This window comes from Oryctolagus cuniculus, chromosome 16 (genome assembly GCF_964237555.1).
Source record: "Oryctolagus cuniculus chromosome 16, mOryCun1.1, whole genome shotgun sequence".
NCBI lineage: Eukaryota > Metazoa > Chordata > Mammalia > Lagomorpha > Leporidae > Oryctolagus > Oryctolagus cuniculus.
Genome location: NC_091447.1, coordinates 28170339 through 28185764, shown reverse-complemented (window position 1 = coordinate 28185764; position 15426 = coordinate 28170339). Strand labels below are relative to the sequence as shown.

At 44.2% G+C, this 15426-nt stretch overlaps 1 protein-coding gene across 1 annotated transcript; it reads left to right on the top strand.

Moving 5' to 3' along the window:
• Positions 1 to 3640: 3640 nt before the first annotated feature.
• On the top strand, positions 3641 to 13136 carry SFRP4 (secreted frizzled related protein 4). The gene is made up of 6 exons (XM_008261657.4): positions 3641 to 4491; positions 5743 to 5823; positions 5932 to 5997; positions 7757 to 7955; positions 9278 to 9341; positions 12237 to 13136. The coding sequence occupies exons 1-6, from the start codon at positions 4047 to 4049 to the stop codon at positions 12420 to 12422; spliced, it is 1041 nt and encodes a 346-aa protein (XP_008259879.1). The 5' UTR covers positions 3641 to 4046; the 3' UTR covers positions 12423 to 13136.
• Positions 13137 to 15426: the final 2290 nt, after the last annotated feature.

Here is a 15426-nt window from a genome sequence, read left to right as displayed (position 1 = left end):
CCCTGAAGGGCGCGGTGGTTTAAAGGGGTTGGGGCGCGGGAGGGGGTGTGCTGAGCAGGTGGTCAACCCCTGGGGAGGGGGCCGATTTCAAGACCAAGATTTGGAGAGCAGAGCTGCTGCACTCGCTCAGCTCCACGTACCTTGCCTCGTGGCAAAATTATAGTGTTCTTGTTCCAGGTTAAAAGTAGAACCACAAGTAGGTACCTTTCCAAAGAAATACTAGCTATTCCTTATGGCCGCTTCCCAGCCCCCACTCCCAGAGAAGAGAGAGTGGCGCTTGATTCAAGCTTAGGTCTCAGAGACATTGCTTCAAGGTCACACTGCCATGGGACTGCTCCCCTCCCCTACCACCGGGCAGTCCCCCAAGCCTAGGGGTTTGTGTATCTGGAGATTTAAGGTCTTCAAGAACAAAAGTAATCGGGTTTATGTTTATATAACACTAGGATCTATAACGTGGAATCAAAAGATAAGGCAACTTAAAAAGATACTTCTCTTCAAGTTTATAACTTTGTGCTTTGTGTCAAGGAGAGGAAGAGTGAGCAGGTGAAACTGAGCGAGAATATTCCTGAAGGAAGGACAAGAGACAATGGACACAGCATTGAGGTTCGACCATAAGACAGAAGAATAATCTGGAGCCAGGTCACTCAAAGTCTTAAAAGCCATTTTAAGCAAGATATCCTTGGGGCCAGCGCTCCCTGGCCTGAAGCGCCAGCATCCCATATGGGTGCCGGTTCTAGTACTGGCTGCTCCACTTCCGATCCAGCTCTCTGCTATGGCCTGGGAAAGCAGTAGAAGATGGCCCAAGTCCTTGGGCCCCTGCACCCACGTGGGAGACCTGGAAGAAGCTCCTGGCTCCTGGCTTTGGATCAGCACAGTTTGGGCTGTTGCAGCCAATTGGGGAGTGAACCAGCAGATGGGAGACCTCTCTCTCTCTCTCTCTCTCTCTCTCTCTCTCTCTGCCTCTCCTCTCTCTGTGTAACTCTTTCAAATAAATAAATAAATCTTTTAAAAAGGGGGGGGTATCCTTAACTTCGAGGACCTTGAGAGCTGGCCATCAACTAAGCTAGACAGGGGCATCATTAGGGATGTGCCTTAGGAAGCTTGCTCAGGGGTCTGTGGGGAGAATGAGTACAGCCAGACAGAAGGCAAGGAGGTGAAGGAGGAAGCTGTTACTGAAATCCAGGAAAGAGAAACGACTGAGCCAAGGTTGGGGCCATGAGAAAGGAGACGATGGACAGGAATTGGTAATTATAGAGAAGGATTTAGACAGAAGGGGAGGTTTCTGATTTGGGCCACTGGGAATTCAGTCCTGAGTGGGCACAGGCGATAGATTCAGGTTAGGTGTGGCTGACTTTGAAATTACTGTGAGATATTCAGGTGCAAATACCCAGGAGACAGTTGGATAAACACTGACACAAACAAGCAGGGCTTTGGTGTTTGCCATGGCCATGTAGGTGGCCACTGAAGCTAAAAAACTGAACAGAGGTTCCTGGAATGATTTTGTCCCCCTCCCTCCACAAGGGGGAATCGGCCAAAAATTCTCAGCCCTGTGTGTCAGAAGTGTGGACCCTGGGAAAGCCTGGAGCAGAGAGGGAGTGTTGAGAGTGAGAACAGGGCTGACAATGGAGCCCCACAGAGTTCTAGGCATTTAAAGGATGGGTGGAGAAGCAGGCACTCCAGACTGAAAAGGGAATGACAGAGAGAAGATGAGCTTCCTTGAGCTTTGGGAACTAAGTGTACAGCTTGGGGATAATGGGTTAAAAGGCGAAGTAGGGTTTTCTAGAATCACAGCCTCCCTGGAGACATGAAGAGCAAGGGCAGTGGGCAGAATCTTCTGAGGAATCCCTCCCCTGCTGCCCCCTCTTTCGAAACGCCAGTCTAGACTATCAAGGGGCCTCAGAGCTTCAGCAGGAAGAGCTCTGAACTTCCCACTGCGTTTCTTAACGGACACATCATCAGAGCCCTCAGGGAAGCCCACCGTGACTTCTCACTTGTGTAGTTAAGCAGATATGGCAGGTTCGAACTGGCTGGAGAAGTCTGACCCTCCCCCAAGTATGTTCTTCTCAAGCAAGTCAAAGGAAAACGGCAAGTGGCGCACCTCTTTCTCTTGTTCCCCTGGTGGGAGCACAGGCTGAACATCTTCACTCAATGAGGTGTTTAGACTCATTGGATTTTGTTGCTGGGAATGGCTTGAGATGTCACCTAGGCTATTTTCCTTGCTTGATATTCTACTAGCCTGGTTTGTCATTTTTAGAGTTAAGACCTGTTGCATAGGAAACCAGAATTTCTCTCTCTCTCTCTCTATTGGCTGCATCTGGACACCTTAGGCTGCTCCTAAGTAGGACCAAACTCCTAGGGTGAATTTTGAGATTGATTTGTCTCACCTATCCTTTCAATTTACCACCTTTAATTCATATTCCATAGAAAAATAAGACACAGTGTTTAAAGGGGTTAGCTCCATATCTTGCCCATTGCAAATGCCCGATCAATGCCATGTGATTGCTGCTTCTTGAGCTGTTTTAATCGTCAGTCTGTGTCAGCATCAAAACTAAACTAACTTTTTCAGTCTAAGCTTTGGAGAGAGAAATATCTATCTGCATTTCATCCAGACTTTCAGTTAAGCCATGTTTCGTAAATATTAACATTCAGAGAACATGTTTTCCATCTTGCTAATACCTTTAGCCAATATTGTATACCTAGAAGCCTTACTCCTGGAAGACTGGTGTATACCTGCAACTAGGTACCCTCCCTTTTCTGTGTATAGCTGAGCCAGAGTTGTTTTTAGTACCTTTTCCTAACACAAATACCATAAAGGAGAAAACAAAACATACATACTTGCTTTCCATGGTTCACAGCTTCTGACTCAACCAAGTAACAATCTCCAAGCACATCAAAAATCAAGATTTTAGGCTGCTGGGTCGGAAATCGCTTGACATGAACATGAAGGGGGGAATCTTTTCAGATTGTGGATCCAAAGTTTTCTTAGGTCCCCCACCCCCACCCCCCGCCCTGCCGCCGAGTTCTGCTCGGAACGGGAAGGGAGGTAGGCAGTGAGGGGAAGGCAGGGAGGAAACTCAGCAACCAACAAACATCACCTTGGAGGGGTTCTGTGAATCCCCGGAACATGTACACACCAAGTGCTGTTCTGGAAAAACCTGAACCAAAACTAATGCCTCCGAGCCACCACCGGCACCAACATTACCACGAAAACAAACTGCACACCAGCGGGGCGGGGAGCACGGGGTTATAAACGCTGCCCATCAGGTGCCAACATTTGCTGCACTCTCCCGCGGCCCCACAGTGCTGTAGCCCCTCGGCACTGCGCAGGCCCCCTGCTGGAGAGAGTAAGTATGTTTCGGCGTCAGAGGCCAGAGTTCCCTTTTCCCTGCACCCTGGGCAAACTCTATAAAGACCGAAGGAGCAAAGTTCAGCGGCTTTCTTGAAATTCTCTGCCTTGCACCTTCTTGCATCCGGAGTCCAAAATGATTACCAGGGGCTCTTTTTCTTGGTCAGAAGTAAAAGAGCCGGACGGACTTAAAAAAAAAAAAAAAAAAAAAAAAAGAGGATACTTTGGGGGAACGCAGGATTCCAGCCCTGGGCTGTGGCCCGGAGGAGGAGATGATGTCACCGCTGCTGCACGGAGGGGCCGGGGGTGGAGCAGCCGAGGGGGAGCCCGCGCCGCGCCTGCAGCTGCCAAGGGAGCGTTCGGAACCCACGTCAGGGGAGCCGTCGGGATAAATAGGGTCTCGCAATGGCCGTAGCCGGCTGCGCCACCTTCTGCGGGGTACCGGACTGGAGCTGCCCCGCGGGTTCGCGTCCTGGAGGCCGAGTGCTGGCGCTGCCGGTGCTCCGTGCGCAGGACGGCGGAGACCCGCGGCCGGACCCTTGGGCTCCGCATTATTGCTGTCGACTGGAGTTTGGGAGAGAGAGTTCTCCAGCTCTCTAAAAGACTCCCTGCTGGGAGGAAAGCCGGCGAAAGCCTGGGGGCAGCGGGAAGAAAAGGGCCCTTCCTGCCTGTGAGGGTCGCAGCGCGGGAGAGCCCAGCCATGCTCCTCTCCGTCCTGGTGGCGCTGTGCCTGTGGCTGCGCCTGACGCTGGGCGTGCGCGGCGCGCCCTGCGAGGCGGTGCGCATCCCCATGTGCCGGCACATGCCCTGGAACATCACGCGGATGCCCAACCACCTGCACCACAGCACGCAGGAGAACGCCATCCTGGCCATCGAGCAGTACGAGGAGCTGGTGGACGTGAACTGCAGCGCGGTGCTGCGCTTCTTCCTCTGCGCCATGTACGCGCCCATCTGCACCCTGGAGTTCCTGCACGACCCCATCAAGCCGTGCAAGTCGGTGTGCCAGCGCGCGCGCGACGACTGCGAGCCGCTCATGAAGATGTACAACCACAGCTGGCCCGAGAACCTGGCCTGCGAGGAGCTGCCCGTCTACGACCGCGGCGTGTGCATCTCGCCCGAGGCCATCGTCACTGACCTCCCGGAGGGTGAGGCCGGGGGACACGAATGGAGGGAGAGGAACTAACGAGGAGATGCCGGGAGCTGTCGCTGCCCGGTGAGGCCCCAGCGGCCACTCCTATGGCTGCCAGTGGGTGGCGTTCAGCCTCCGTCCCGCTTCCGAGGAAGTGGTGAGGGGTCAGGGAAGGCCTTGGTTCTGGGAAAGTCGGGGTTCCCCTCACGAATTTGGGGAGCTGGAGTAAGGGCACCACCGTAGTCCATAAAGAAAATCAAGGGTGGGGGTGTTTTACTTATACAGGGAGCCACTAGGTGAGGTTTTCGTTTATAGTAACACCTGACATAAAAATCAGAGCAAACAGATGTTACTGTATCTGCGAGTACAGGCACAGTACACGAACAAGCGTTGGCTGGCCTTGAAACCGTCCCGCACGCGGGTGTAATGCTCTCTGCGCTTGGTGTTACTTCTCACAAGTAACTCCACGCCAGGGCGCCCTGGAAAATTGTGACCTCAGCCTCATGGTCGCTGACCAGGAGCCAGCTCCTGTGGCAGCTTCTTTCATCTAGTCTCTGTTTCCACGGGCTTCTTTCCTCTTTGGTCGTGCGGCTGCTTTTCTTGGAAGAAGAAGCAGGTTCAAATGCACTTCTTGAAGTGAAACCGAAGAATGTTTTTGCATGCTTTTGTCCAGGCTTTCTGTGACTCACATTTGAAGAGATGGCAGCGTCCTGTGGTGCAGGCTGGGGAGTTATGCCTCAGGGTATTGCCCTCAACAGGCAGCATGAGTGGTTTAGTGAAGGGGCAACTTGAAAGTCCTCTCCAATTCAGAGTTTTAGAAAGAAAAAAAAAAAAAAAACCACATTTATTGCTGAAATTCTATAAATGTTGGCTGTTAAGCTTGGTTTTGGCTTCGTCGCTGAAAACTGTTTCTGCACTGAGCAATGGGAGATGGGGATTTGGATTATTTTGATTTGTTTAAACCGTCAACTTGGAACATTAATGTTTTCCGGTGGCTTTGGGAGAGAGGGTTGTGATCTATCTAGGTTGGCTGTGTGTACCAGCCAAGTTCAAGAAATGTGCACTCACATCAACTTACATTTGGATGGGCAGAGTCTCCCACAAGACTTAATAATCACACACCATCTTTATTATCTGGTACTATTCTTTGCTGATGCTATGGTAATGTATGTCTTGAGCTGGTTCCTTATTCCCTCTGGGTGTTCAGATCCAGCCACGGATCACAGGATCACAGGGATCACACCGTGTGGTCCTGTTTGTCTTGCAGATGTTAAGTGGATAGACATCACTCCCGACATGATGGTCCAGGAACGGCCTCTTGATGTTGACTGCAAACGCCTGAGCCCTGGTAAGTCGTTCCTTCCTCCCAGCTGCCTCTCCTTCACCTCCCCAGTTAGTTCTGTTCCCTTTTCTAACTTTTGGTCTCGCTTTGCCTTTTTTTTTTTTTTTTTTTTAGATCGATGCAAGTGCAAAAAAGTGAAGCCAACTTTGGCAACATATTTGAGCAGGAACTACAGCTACGGTAAGTCAGCTGGTAGAGCGATTGCTTCTGAGACGTGGCCTGGGGCCAAACCAGAACGCAGGAGTGCTGTCTCTGCTCCAGCCGGACTGCTGGTCCCAAAGCAAAGCAAAGCAGAGGGCTAGTGATTGTTCTAGTCAGTGATACGGGTTCTAGGCGGCACAATAACAGGACAGGTAAGGAGACCGGTAAGGAGAAGTAAATCACCTAGGGGGTAATCAGATTAGTTTAACACCTTGATCTTGATTGTCTTGGTGGAAAGTGCAGCTCAGCCAGATGGCCCACCCCAGGTTCTCTTCCTGTGGTTCCTCTGCGGCAAGGCTGAGAATGACCCCTGAATTTCATTATCTGAGGCCCAGGAACTTCGGGCCTAGAGACCCAGAGAATTGAGATCTGCCCGTGTATCCTTTTACAACTACAAATATCTAGTGCCTTAAAGAAATTATGGGGCTACATGGTAATCTCCAAATCCCATGGCTACAGAACCAAAATAGTTTAAATGCCCTCCTCTCCCTTACTTGAAGGAACCATTTAACATTGTCTTCAAAGAATAAGTCAACCATGCTATTTTAAAATAATTTCAGTTCTCCTTTTCATAATTTGAGAGTTAAACTGAATAAAACTATAGGTTTCTAAAATGTTTATTGGGGTTATTTTATATTCTATTTCATTTCTTCAATTATTTCTGCTAAAATAACAGAACAGTGTTCTGTTTTGGAAAAATTTTCAGTTTATGTGCTTAGTTTTCATTTTAAAACTGAAATTTTATCCCACTAAGAAACTGCAGATTATGTGCCGAATGTGAAGTAGGAATATCACAGTGATGTAAAAATCTGAAAGAATAACTCCTAATGTAAGCTGTCAGATTTGAAAAATATACAGAGTCAGTGTGGGTAATTCAACAAAATAATAAATGCATTATCTTTTTCAGTACTTTTTTTTTAAAACCTGTTCTGTGGAGATATTGTCTTAATCTGTTCTGTTGGATTCCTTGCAAGATCCAACCTTGGGTACCAATCAGTTTCACTGTCCTGCTGTCCCCCGGAGTGGCATGACCTCGGAACTACCTTGATGATGAAGTCATTCTCTGTTCAACTCCTCTGGCTCCTTCATAAGCCAGCTTGCTGGGATGGGATCCAAGACAGACCCATATTAGGCTCAGTACAACTCCGTGGGAGGCCGCAGTACCAAGGGGCCAAGAAGTCAGGATTGAAAAGTAGGTCAGAGATAGCAACACTCCTGGCCATCTGAAATAATAATTCAACATCTCCTCACCACGGGCGTTACTCTGTCAGTCTATGAAATGAAAGGATCGAGGATGTTAATCCTCAGAGACTCATTCCAGTTCTTAAATGTTATGACTCCAATAACTTTGTCTGTAAGCTAGAAGAAGTGAGGGCTCCGCATGGGGGCTTTTGGATCTAATAATGTATGATCCTCACTTGCAGACATCACAAGGGGCGGGGTATAAACACTGGAATGTGTGTGTGACATCTTCACCGACATGGAGAGCCCAGGCTAAAGCCCGATTCTCAATTTGCTTTTTGTCTTGCCTCGTGATTCAGAACTTTTAAGACAACATTGATGATATGGGATGCCTTACCTAGACTGTGTAGACATCATACCTGCATTTTTCCTGCTTGGGCGTGAGCATGACTGCAGGAGTTATTCTTTAAGAAAGCCTGGCAGTTGGTACAAATACACCATCCCTGGTTTTGCCCTAAATGTCTCAACAGCACTTATATAAATTTTTAAATTGCAGTTATTCATGCCAAAATAAAAGCTGTGCAGAGGAGCGGCTGCAACGAAGTGACGACAGTGGTGGATGTGAAGGAGATCTTCAAGTCCTCGTCACCCATCCCTCGAACTCAAGTCCCACTCATTACAAATTCCTCCTGCCAGTGTCCCCACATCCTGCCGCATCAGGATGTCCTCATCATGTGCTACGAGTGGCGCTCAAGGTGGGCACTGTGGGGCGGCAGGAGGTACGCACTCCATACACAGAGCAGCTCTCAGTGAGCAGTCCTGGTTAAGGGGACAGTGACAAAATGGTACCAGTAGTGCTTTACGATAAAGCAGTTTTAATAATTTGGAATTTAATGACGTTGGAATGCCATATATCCTAAATGTCAATGAAATGCTCACAAAATGAAGGTAAAACAGATACACGAGCATTTGACTGGAATCTTGAAAAATCAATTTCAGAGTTCACTAAGTGATTTCTAAAATGTAAAGGTAAGTGAATTCCTTTGAGAAAGAACAATTATTCTCAAATCCTTCAGACACCTTAGGCAAATACTGAATTTCCCAAGGCACCCTTAGTGACTTACAGATCAAGTAAGTCATCGTTTGAGACTACGTTTCCACATGTTTCCCCTACTCTCTTCACATTACCTGTTTGAGACAGCATTGTCCACCCTTCAAGGTGGCTCCTCACAAGTAAAGTATGAACAAATACATGGATGTTACACACATCACACATACACATGTATATCTCTAGCTGGGTGTGTGAGCCATTGTATGCCCCTTCCCATGACATCTTCTCACATATGCATATGTTCCTTGTAACATAGACAAACTCTTCAGGCTGCTTCCGGTTTGAGTCCCATAACTTATGCCATACACTTCTCCGGAGAACTAACTCATTCACTTTTATCCAAGTCATGCTCTTTTCTCTCATCTGTTTCTTCTCCATGCAGCTCAAGCCTCTACTCCTCCAAAAGGAAACAAATTGTAACTGGTCTCACTTAAGTAATTTCTTGTGCTACGTTCCATCAATATTTGTTTAGTTCCTCGTGCCATGTATAATGCTTTGCATTCATGACTTAAAGCCATTCTTCTACTTAAAATTTGTTTCTCCAAAAAAGCAATCAATGCTTCTGGGCTTCTTTCTGCAGATCGCATCGCTAGACGTTAGCAAAAGGGAGAGTTTAACAGTAGGGAAATGGCTAAATATGTCATGGATATCCATAGTTGCAACGTTATATTATTTCAAACTAATTTTTGAGTTTGTCGAACTATATCAGCAACTGTATACAATGTAACTATAAAAGGAAACATTCAGTGTGGTCCAAATATATAGTGTGATCTAATATATATAAATATATATATATATATATGGGAGAATGGGAGAAATTATTAACAAAGTATAAATGAATGACATGGAAATTTTGAGAATAAGTTATTGAAGAACTTTAAAATTGTTTTCTGTACTTTAGAACTTCATATTTACATAACCAAAAGATGCTTATTCAGATAATTTACTCTTTTTTTTTTTTTTCAGAATGATGCTTCTTGAAAATTGCTTGGTTGAAAAGTGGAGAGATCAACTTAGTAAAAGATCCATAGTAAGTATCATTAACAAAAAATGTGCATATGTATATAAATGAAGATAAAAATTCTACGGGATTTGTGAATTCTTCACATTCTCTCATATCCAAGTTTTCATAAGGACTAGGAATAGCAATAATATTTCTCTTTGGAGTAGATAAGTGTACAACTATTCTTACTTGGAATTTTAAAACAGAAATCTACTATTTAATTTTCAAAAGTGATGTAGTTGTATTCAGTACTACTGTACTGTATTTCTACATCAAAATATTTTTTGTTTCCTTATTGTTATATTTAATTGTTTTAGTGAGCAGAGTGAACCTTAAGTAGAATTAATGTTCACTGAGATTAAAATAAACATATGCATCTATTTGTGGGACTGCAAATGCCTGTCTCTAAAACTGACATATTACTGTACACAGCAGGTTCTTTCCATGTATTTAACACAATTTAAGACTTTAAGTGCAAAACTTACTTTGTGGTTATATGTGATTTCAGTGGTAACATCATATTGGTAATTCAGAGCTGAATTAAAATTAATTTTTTGCTAAAAATGTGAAATCCGCCTGAAAACATGTTTTCAGGAGAATTTGTGTTTTCCACTGCTACCTTCGTTTTCTAGAATAAAATCTCTTGGGCAAGGCAATAGTATGTCTTAAGGATTGACTTACTGAGAATGCAGTCACAGCGCAGCCTGCCCACCCTGTGCACTTCTGAATAACGACAGAACCCTGCCGTGTTACAGCTGAGCTAACTCCTGAGCTGCCGAAGAGCATGCCTAGTGGTACCAGACAGGAAGTGCCAGCAGGCTGTGTTATTTGGTTTCTAAGACCACAGTAAAGTTAGAAGCTTGAATGGAGAAGGCACGTGCATTCCAAGGATCCAAGACTGATTAAGGGAACAGAGGCTTTAGGAAACAGAGCTGTTGGAGCTGTTCAGCAAACATCCCAACATATGCCAATACGAATTGGAAAATATCACCAAATGATAGCAACATGCAGTAACGAGTTTACTGGGTTTTAGAGTACAATAGAATTGGGCCTAGGAGGGTAGAAGCAGTGTTTTTCTTTCTGTTGAACTTCTGCTGCCTAGAACTGTGCCTGGCCTAAGGTTTTGCTCAAATATTTGCTGAGTGAAATACTAGCAGAGACGTGCCAACATGCAGAGCCGTATCTATTCAAGTAGGCTCGATTTTTCAACTGTTTCTTAATGAGCTTTTTATAGAGTAAATCTTCTGCTGTCAAGGCAACTTGATTATCCAGAATGACTCATTTCCCAGTGGTCTGCATCGTTGGCCTTTGAACACATTACGCTGGTCCCTGACCCCCACATTTCATTTCTTGTCTCTTGTTCTAAAAAGTACAATATAATAAGATATTTTGAGGGAGGGAACAGTGTTCATATACTTTAACCATATTGTTATAGTTGGTCTATATTGTTATGTTATCTTGTTAATCATGTACTGTCCCTTATTTGGAAACTAATTTTATCATAGGTTTGTATGTTGGGGGGGGGGATGAAATCCTGTCTTTTGCAACAAAGTGGATGCTTCTGGAAACCATCATACTTAGTGAAATGAGCCAATCCCCAAAAGAGATACCATATGTTTCCCATGATCTGTGGCAACTAATAGAGTATCTAAAATGTAATGTATTGGAATGAAATTGATATTTTGAGATTCGATGATTGTTGAGTAACTGTTTTTTTCTTCATACTATTTGCTGAACTTTTAGTGTAGGGTTAATCTTATGAGCATAAAGTAAACTGAAAACAGATCTTTGTAGAAATTAGGAGTGGAAAAAGGAGAGGGAGGAGGAAGAAGGGTGGGAGCATGGACAGGAGGGAGGTAGGGTGGGAGATATCACTATATTCCTAAATCTGCATATATCAAATACATGAAATTTGTATACCTTAAATAAGATTTAAAAAAACTTAGTGTATCTAGGATTTGGGACTATTGATGGTTTCAGGGACCCACAGGGGATCTTAGAAAATGTATCTCCCTCATTACTAACTATTAGTAATTATTGTAACACATATAGTTGAGTTCTGTCTTCCTTTGGATTTGGAAAAATTTGATGAACACACCTGTGACAAGAAATCCCTGACTTTCTAGTGAGGCTGGGTAAATTTCAGCTGTTAGCCATTTCAAGGATTTTAGAAGGATTTCTTGTCTGGCAATGGTGCATGGTAGAGCTGGTGGTCAAAAATGCACAGGAGGGTCTTGGGTTCTGGAGTTTCGATGAGTGAATTTGAATCCTGACTCTAACACTTTCCACCTGTGTGACCCTCTGCACATAACCTCTGTGTGCTTACTGTCTAGTCATGACAATTGTGTCTAACTAGAAAGTTGTGGTGAATTTCAATGCAATGAACATGTGTCAAGACTTTATCATATACTGAGCACTTTCCAAATCACCTAATACATTATGAGAGCTCAAAAGAGCGTTGCTTTTAAAATTGCTATTATCACGACTAGTCTATAATAGTAAACAATTGCACTGATATAAAAAATTGCACTAGGGTAGACATTTGGCCCAGTGGTTAACACACTTGTAAGATACTCGCTTCCCATGGCAGGGAAAATTCCAGGTTCTATTCCTGGGTCTGGCTCCTGACTCCAGTTTCCTGCCTTTGCAGACCCTAGGAAGAAGCAGGTGACAGCTCAGGCAGTTGGGTGCCTGCCACCCATGTGCAAGACTTGGATTGAGTCCTTAGTTCTTGGCTTCAGCCAGGTCCAGTCCTGTCCACTCTGGGTATCTGGGGAGTGAACCAGTAGATAAGAGCTCACTGTCTCTCTATTTCTCCATCTCTCAAATAATAAATAAATGCACTGATAAATTCTGTTATTGGGTTAACAGAATAAAGGGGTGAGATGTATTTGACACTCATGGGTACAAATTGTCTCCCAGCAGTGGGAAGAGAGGCTGCAGGAACAGCGGAAAACAACCCAGGACAAGAAGCCAACCGCCGGGCGCACCAGCCGTAGTAATCCCGTGAAACCCAAGGGAAAGCCAGCAGCTCCCAAACCAGCCAGCACCAAGAAGAACATTAAAACGCGGAGCGCTCAAAAGAGAACAAACCCCAAACGAGCGTGAGCCGACTGCTCTCCAGAATGGTGACTTCCTTCCGGGAGGAGCCCGGGCACTGCCTGGCACGGCCTGTGTAAGGCACACACCTCTAGCCCTAACGACTCACTGCAGCGCTCTTCGTAGACACATCTTGCAGCATTTTTCTTAACCTTGCGCTTCGCCTTTTCTCTTTAAGCCTCCACAGAGAGACGTAGAAGCCATCGTGGTGGGTTTGCCTTTGGATATGGAAGATGAAGTGAAGCTGGTGGCAAATGCTTACGGCATTCTGAGTGGCCTGAGTGTGTCCTCTGCATGACATTTATGTGGGGGAGAGATGCTGCCATTCCTACAGTGTGGCCTCAGTGTGTACAGTGTGAAATGAATGCCATGGTGCAAACCAAACACATATTTTTTAATAGTATTTTTATTTCCATTGATTTCCGTTAAGATGTTAGCAATATCTTAAAATGTGATTGAAGATGCAATGCTTCTAAGGAAGAAAGAAGAGGAATGCATGTTTAAAAGATCTTTATGTTTGTTGTCTGCAGGAATAGCTTTGTGATAAAAGAGGATTTTTGAAAAATTTAGGGGAGTAGAATGTGGAAAACTGCAATGTGTATGTGTTTTCTTTAATTTTTTTTGTTTTACAAAGATGACTTTCTGCTCTACTTTTAGCTAGAAACTCTAAAAACTAAAATAACAATAATAATACATAAATAAAAAGGAGAAGCAGACAGACCATATCTGGATTCTTGTTTTTTTGGTCCTTGTGCCATGGTGAAGGTGATCTGATTTCATGATCAATTTCTTTTTGTCAGTACACTCCAAGTAGCATCAGGAACTGTGGGTTTATTCATCCATTATAATTTGGGCACCAATTGGTCAATTTTCATGTATTTTACATCCAAAACAGGAAAGGTGTGGCACTCAGCTCACTTCCTAGGGCATCCTGGATCGCCACACCTGAGAGAGTGTTCTCTGTGCTGATTGCTGGTGCCCATGGAGTACTTGTGGGGCTGTGGTAGGAGGGCTGGGCCACCAAGGCTGCTTCTTAGCCAGTTCTGATGTAACCATCAGCTCTGCTCCTTAGGAGGGAGACTGAGGCCGCCTGTCCATCAACTGTGCATAGAGGTAGCAGAGTGCTCCAGAAAGCTGAAGACTAACTTCTCTTTAGATACGCAGTCATCCCTACCTCTCAGAGGAGGGATAACTTACATGCTGCCTTCATGGAAGATAATGAAACACGTGATTTAATATCGTCTCTGCAGTCACTGTACACAGAGGTGGAGAAGGAGTGGAGAAATCCGACTAATGAGGATGCTCTTATGTGCACTCCCTTCTTCTGAATGCTCTGCTCTGCCTGCATTGCTACCCTAGCGTGGCATCAGTCTTCACTAGGGGTATCATAAAAATAGTCAGTGTGATCCTGCTGTACAGAAGGCCCAAAACCCTTGGTCCATAAGAGATGTCAGAAGGATACTTCACATAGTATCCAAACTCAATGATCTTGGACAAACTAATAAAGGCACCCGTGGCCTGTTTACCTCCTTAGCACAGTAGGAATTCTTGGGGACACATGGAGTGCAAAAGGAAATGCTCCATGGGAAAGCAGGGAAAACATGTTTAAAAAAAAAAAGATTAAGTGCAAAAATGATGATGATGATAAGAAGTTGGAGATAACTTTACGAATTTAAGCAATGGTTTTTTTTTTTTTCCAAAGTACGATTTATGGATTACAATGGCTTCCCCCCCATACCGTCCCTCCCACCCACAACCCTCCCCTTTCCCACTCCCTCTCCCCTTCCATTCACATCAAGATTCATTTTCAATTATCTTAATATACAGAAGATCAGCTTAGTATACATTAAGTAAGGATTTCAACAGTTTGCTCCCACACAGAAACATAAAGTGAAAAATAATAGATGATTTTTTTAAAATGATGATGAAATCAGATCAGACCTATTGTCATGTTTAATCCCAGTGAGAGTCAAGTTGGGAGTTGATAATTTCTTTTTTTTTTTTTTTTTTTTTTTACAGAGGATCAGTTTAGTATGCATTAAGTAAAGATTTCAACAGTTTGCACCCCCATAGAAACACAAAGTGAAATATATTGTTTGAGTACTCGTTATAGCATTAAATCTCAATGCACAGCACATTAAGGACAGAGATCCTACATGAGGAGTAAGTGCACAGTGACTCCTGTTGTTGACTTTATCAATTGACACTCCTGTCTATGGCATCAGTAATCTCCCTATGCTCCAGTCATGCGTTTCCAAGGCTATGGAAGCCCTATGAGTTCTCCGATTCTTATCTTGTTTAAACAAGGTCATAGTCAAAGTGGAGGTTCTCTCCTCCCTTCAGAGAAAGGTACCTCCTTCTTTGAAGACCTGTTCTTTCCACTGAGATCTCACTCACAGAGATCTTTTGCCAGAGTGTCTTGGCTTTCCATGCCTGAAATACTCTCATGGGCTTTTCAGCCAGATCCGAATGCCTTTAGGGCCGATTCTGAGGCCAGAGTGTTAAGCAATGTTTACATTGAAGTTTTACCATAAATTATATAATGGCTATTACACTCAAACGTTCCTAAATGAGGTTCATTTTTCACTTTGATTATCAGTGAAAGATTAACCAAAACACTGTTTTATTATTTGTTGTGAAGAAGCTGAAAATGAGCATTAGCACCCACTAAGGTTTGACAAGTACTGGAGTGGCCTCTGTGTGAGCACCAATAATTTTTTTCTCAAATGTTTCCTTTACATCAGTATATGTGAGAGGTTATAAATACAAATATCTGGAGGAGAGAGTTTAAGTTCTATCTTTGAAATGGTAACTATTTAAGAGTCAGGATGCTTTGATTAAAAATAAAATATTTTCCAATATTTTATCAAGTAATTTTATAATTTTGTACAACTGGAGGCATTTCTTGAAAAAAAAAACACTTTTTGGGCTCTTGACAACTGCAAGAATATATTCCTTATTAGGTATTCAATAAATATGCAAAATAACAAAGTATTGAATTAAATCTTATCTT

Excerpts from the sequence above, each read along its gene's own strand:
- SFRP4 (XM_008261657.4), top strand. The coding sequence starts at position 4,047 with ATGCTCCTCTCCGTCCTGGTGGCGCTGTGCCTGTGGCTGCGCCTGACG. Across the intron at positions 7,956-9,277 it reads TGCTACGAGTGGCGCTCAAG|AATGATGCTTCTTGAAAATT; the intron begins GTGGGCACTGTG and ends TTTTTTTTTCAG. Across the intron at positions 9,342-12,236 it reads AACTTAGTAAAAGATCCATA|CAGTGGGAAGAGAGGCTGCA; the intron begins GTAAGTATCATT and ends ATTGTCTCCCAG.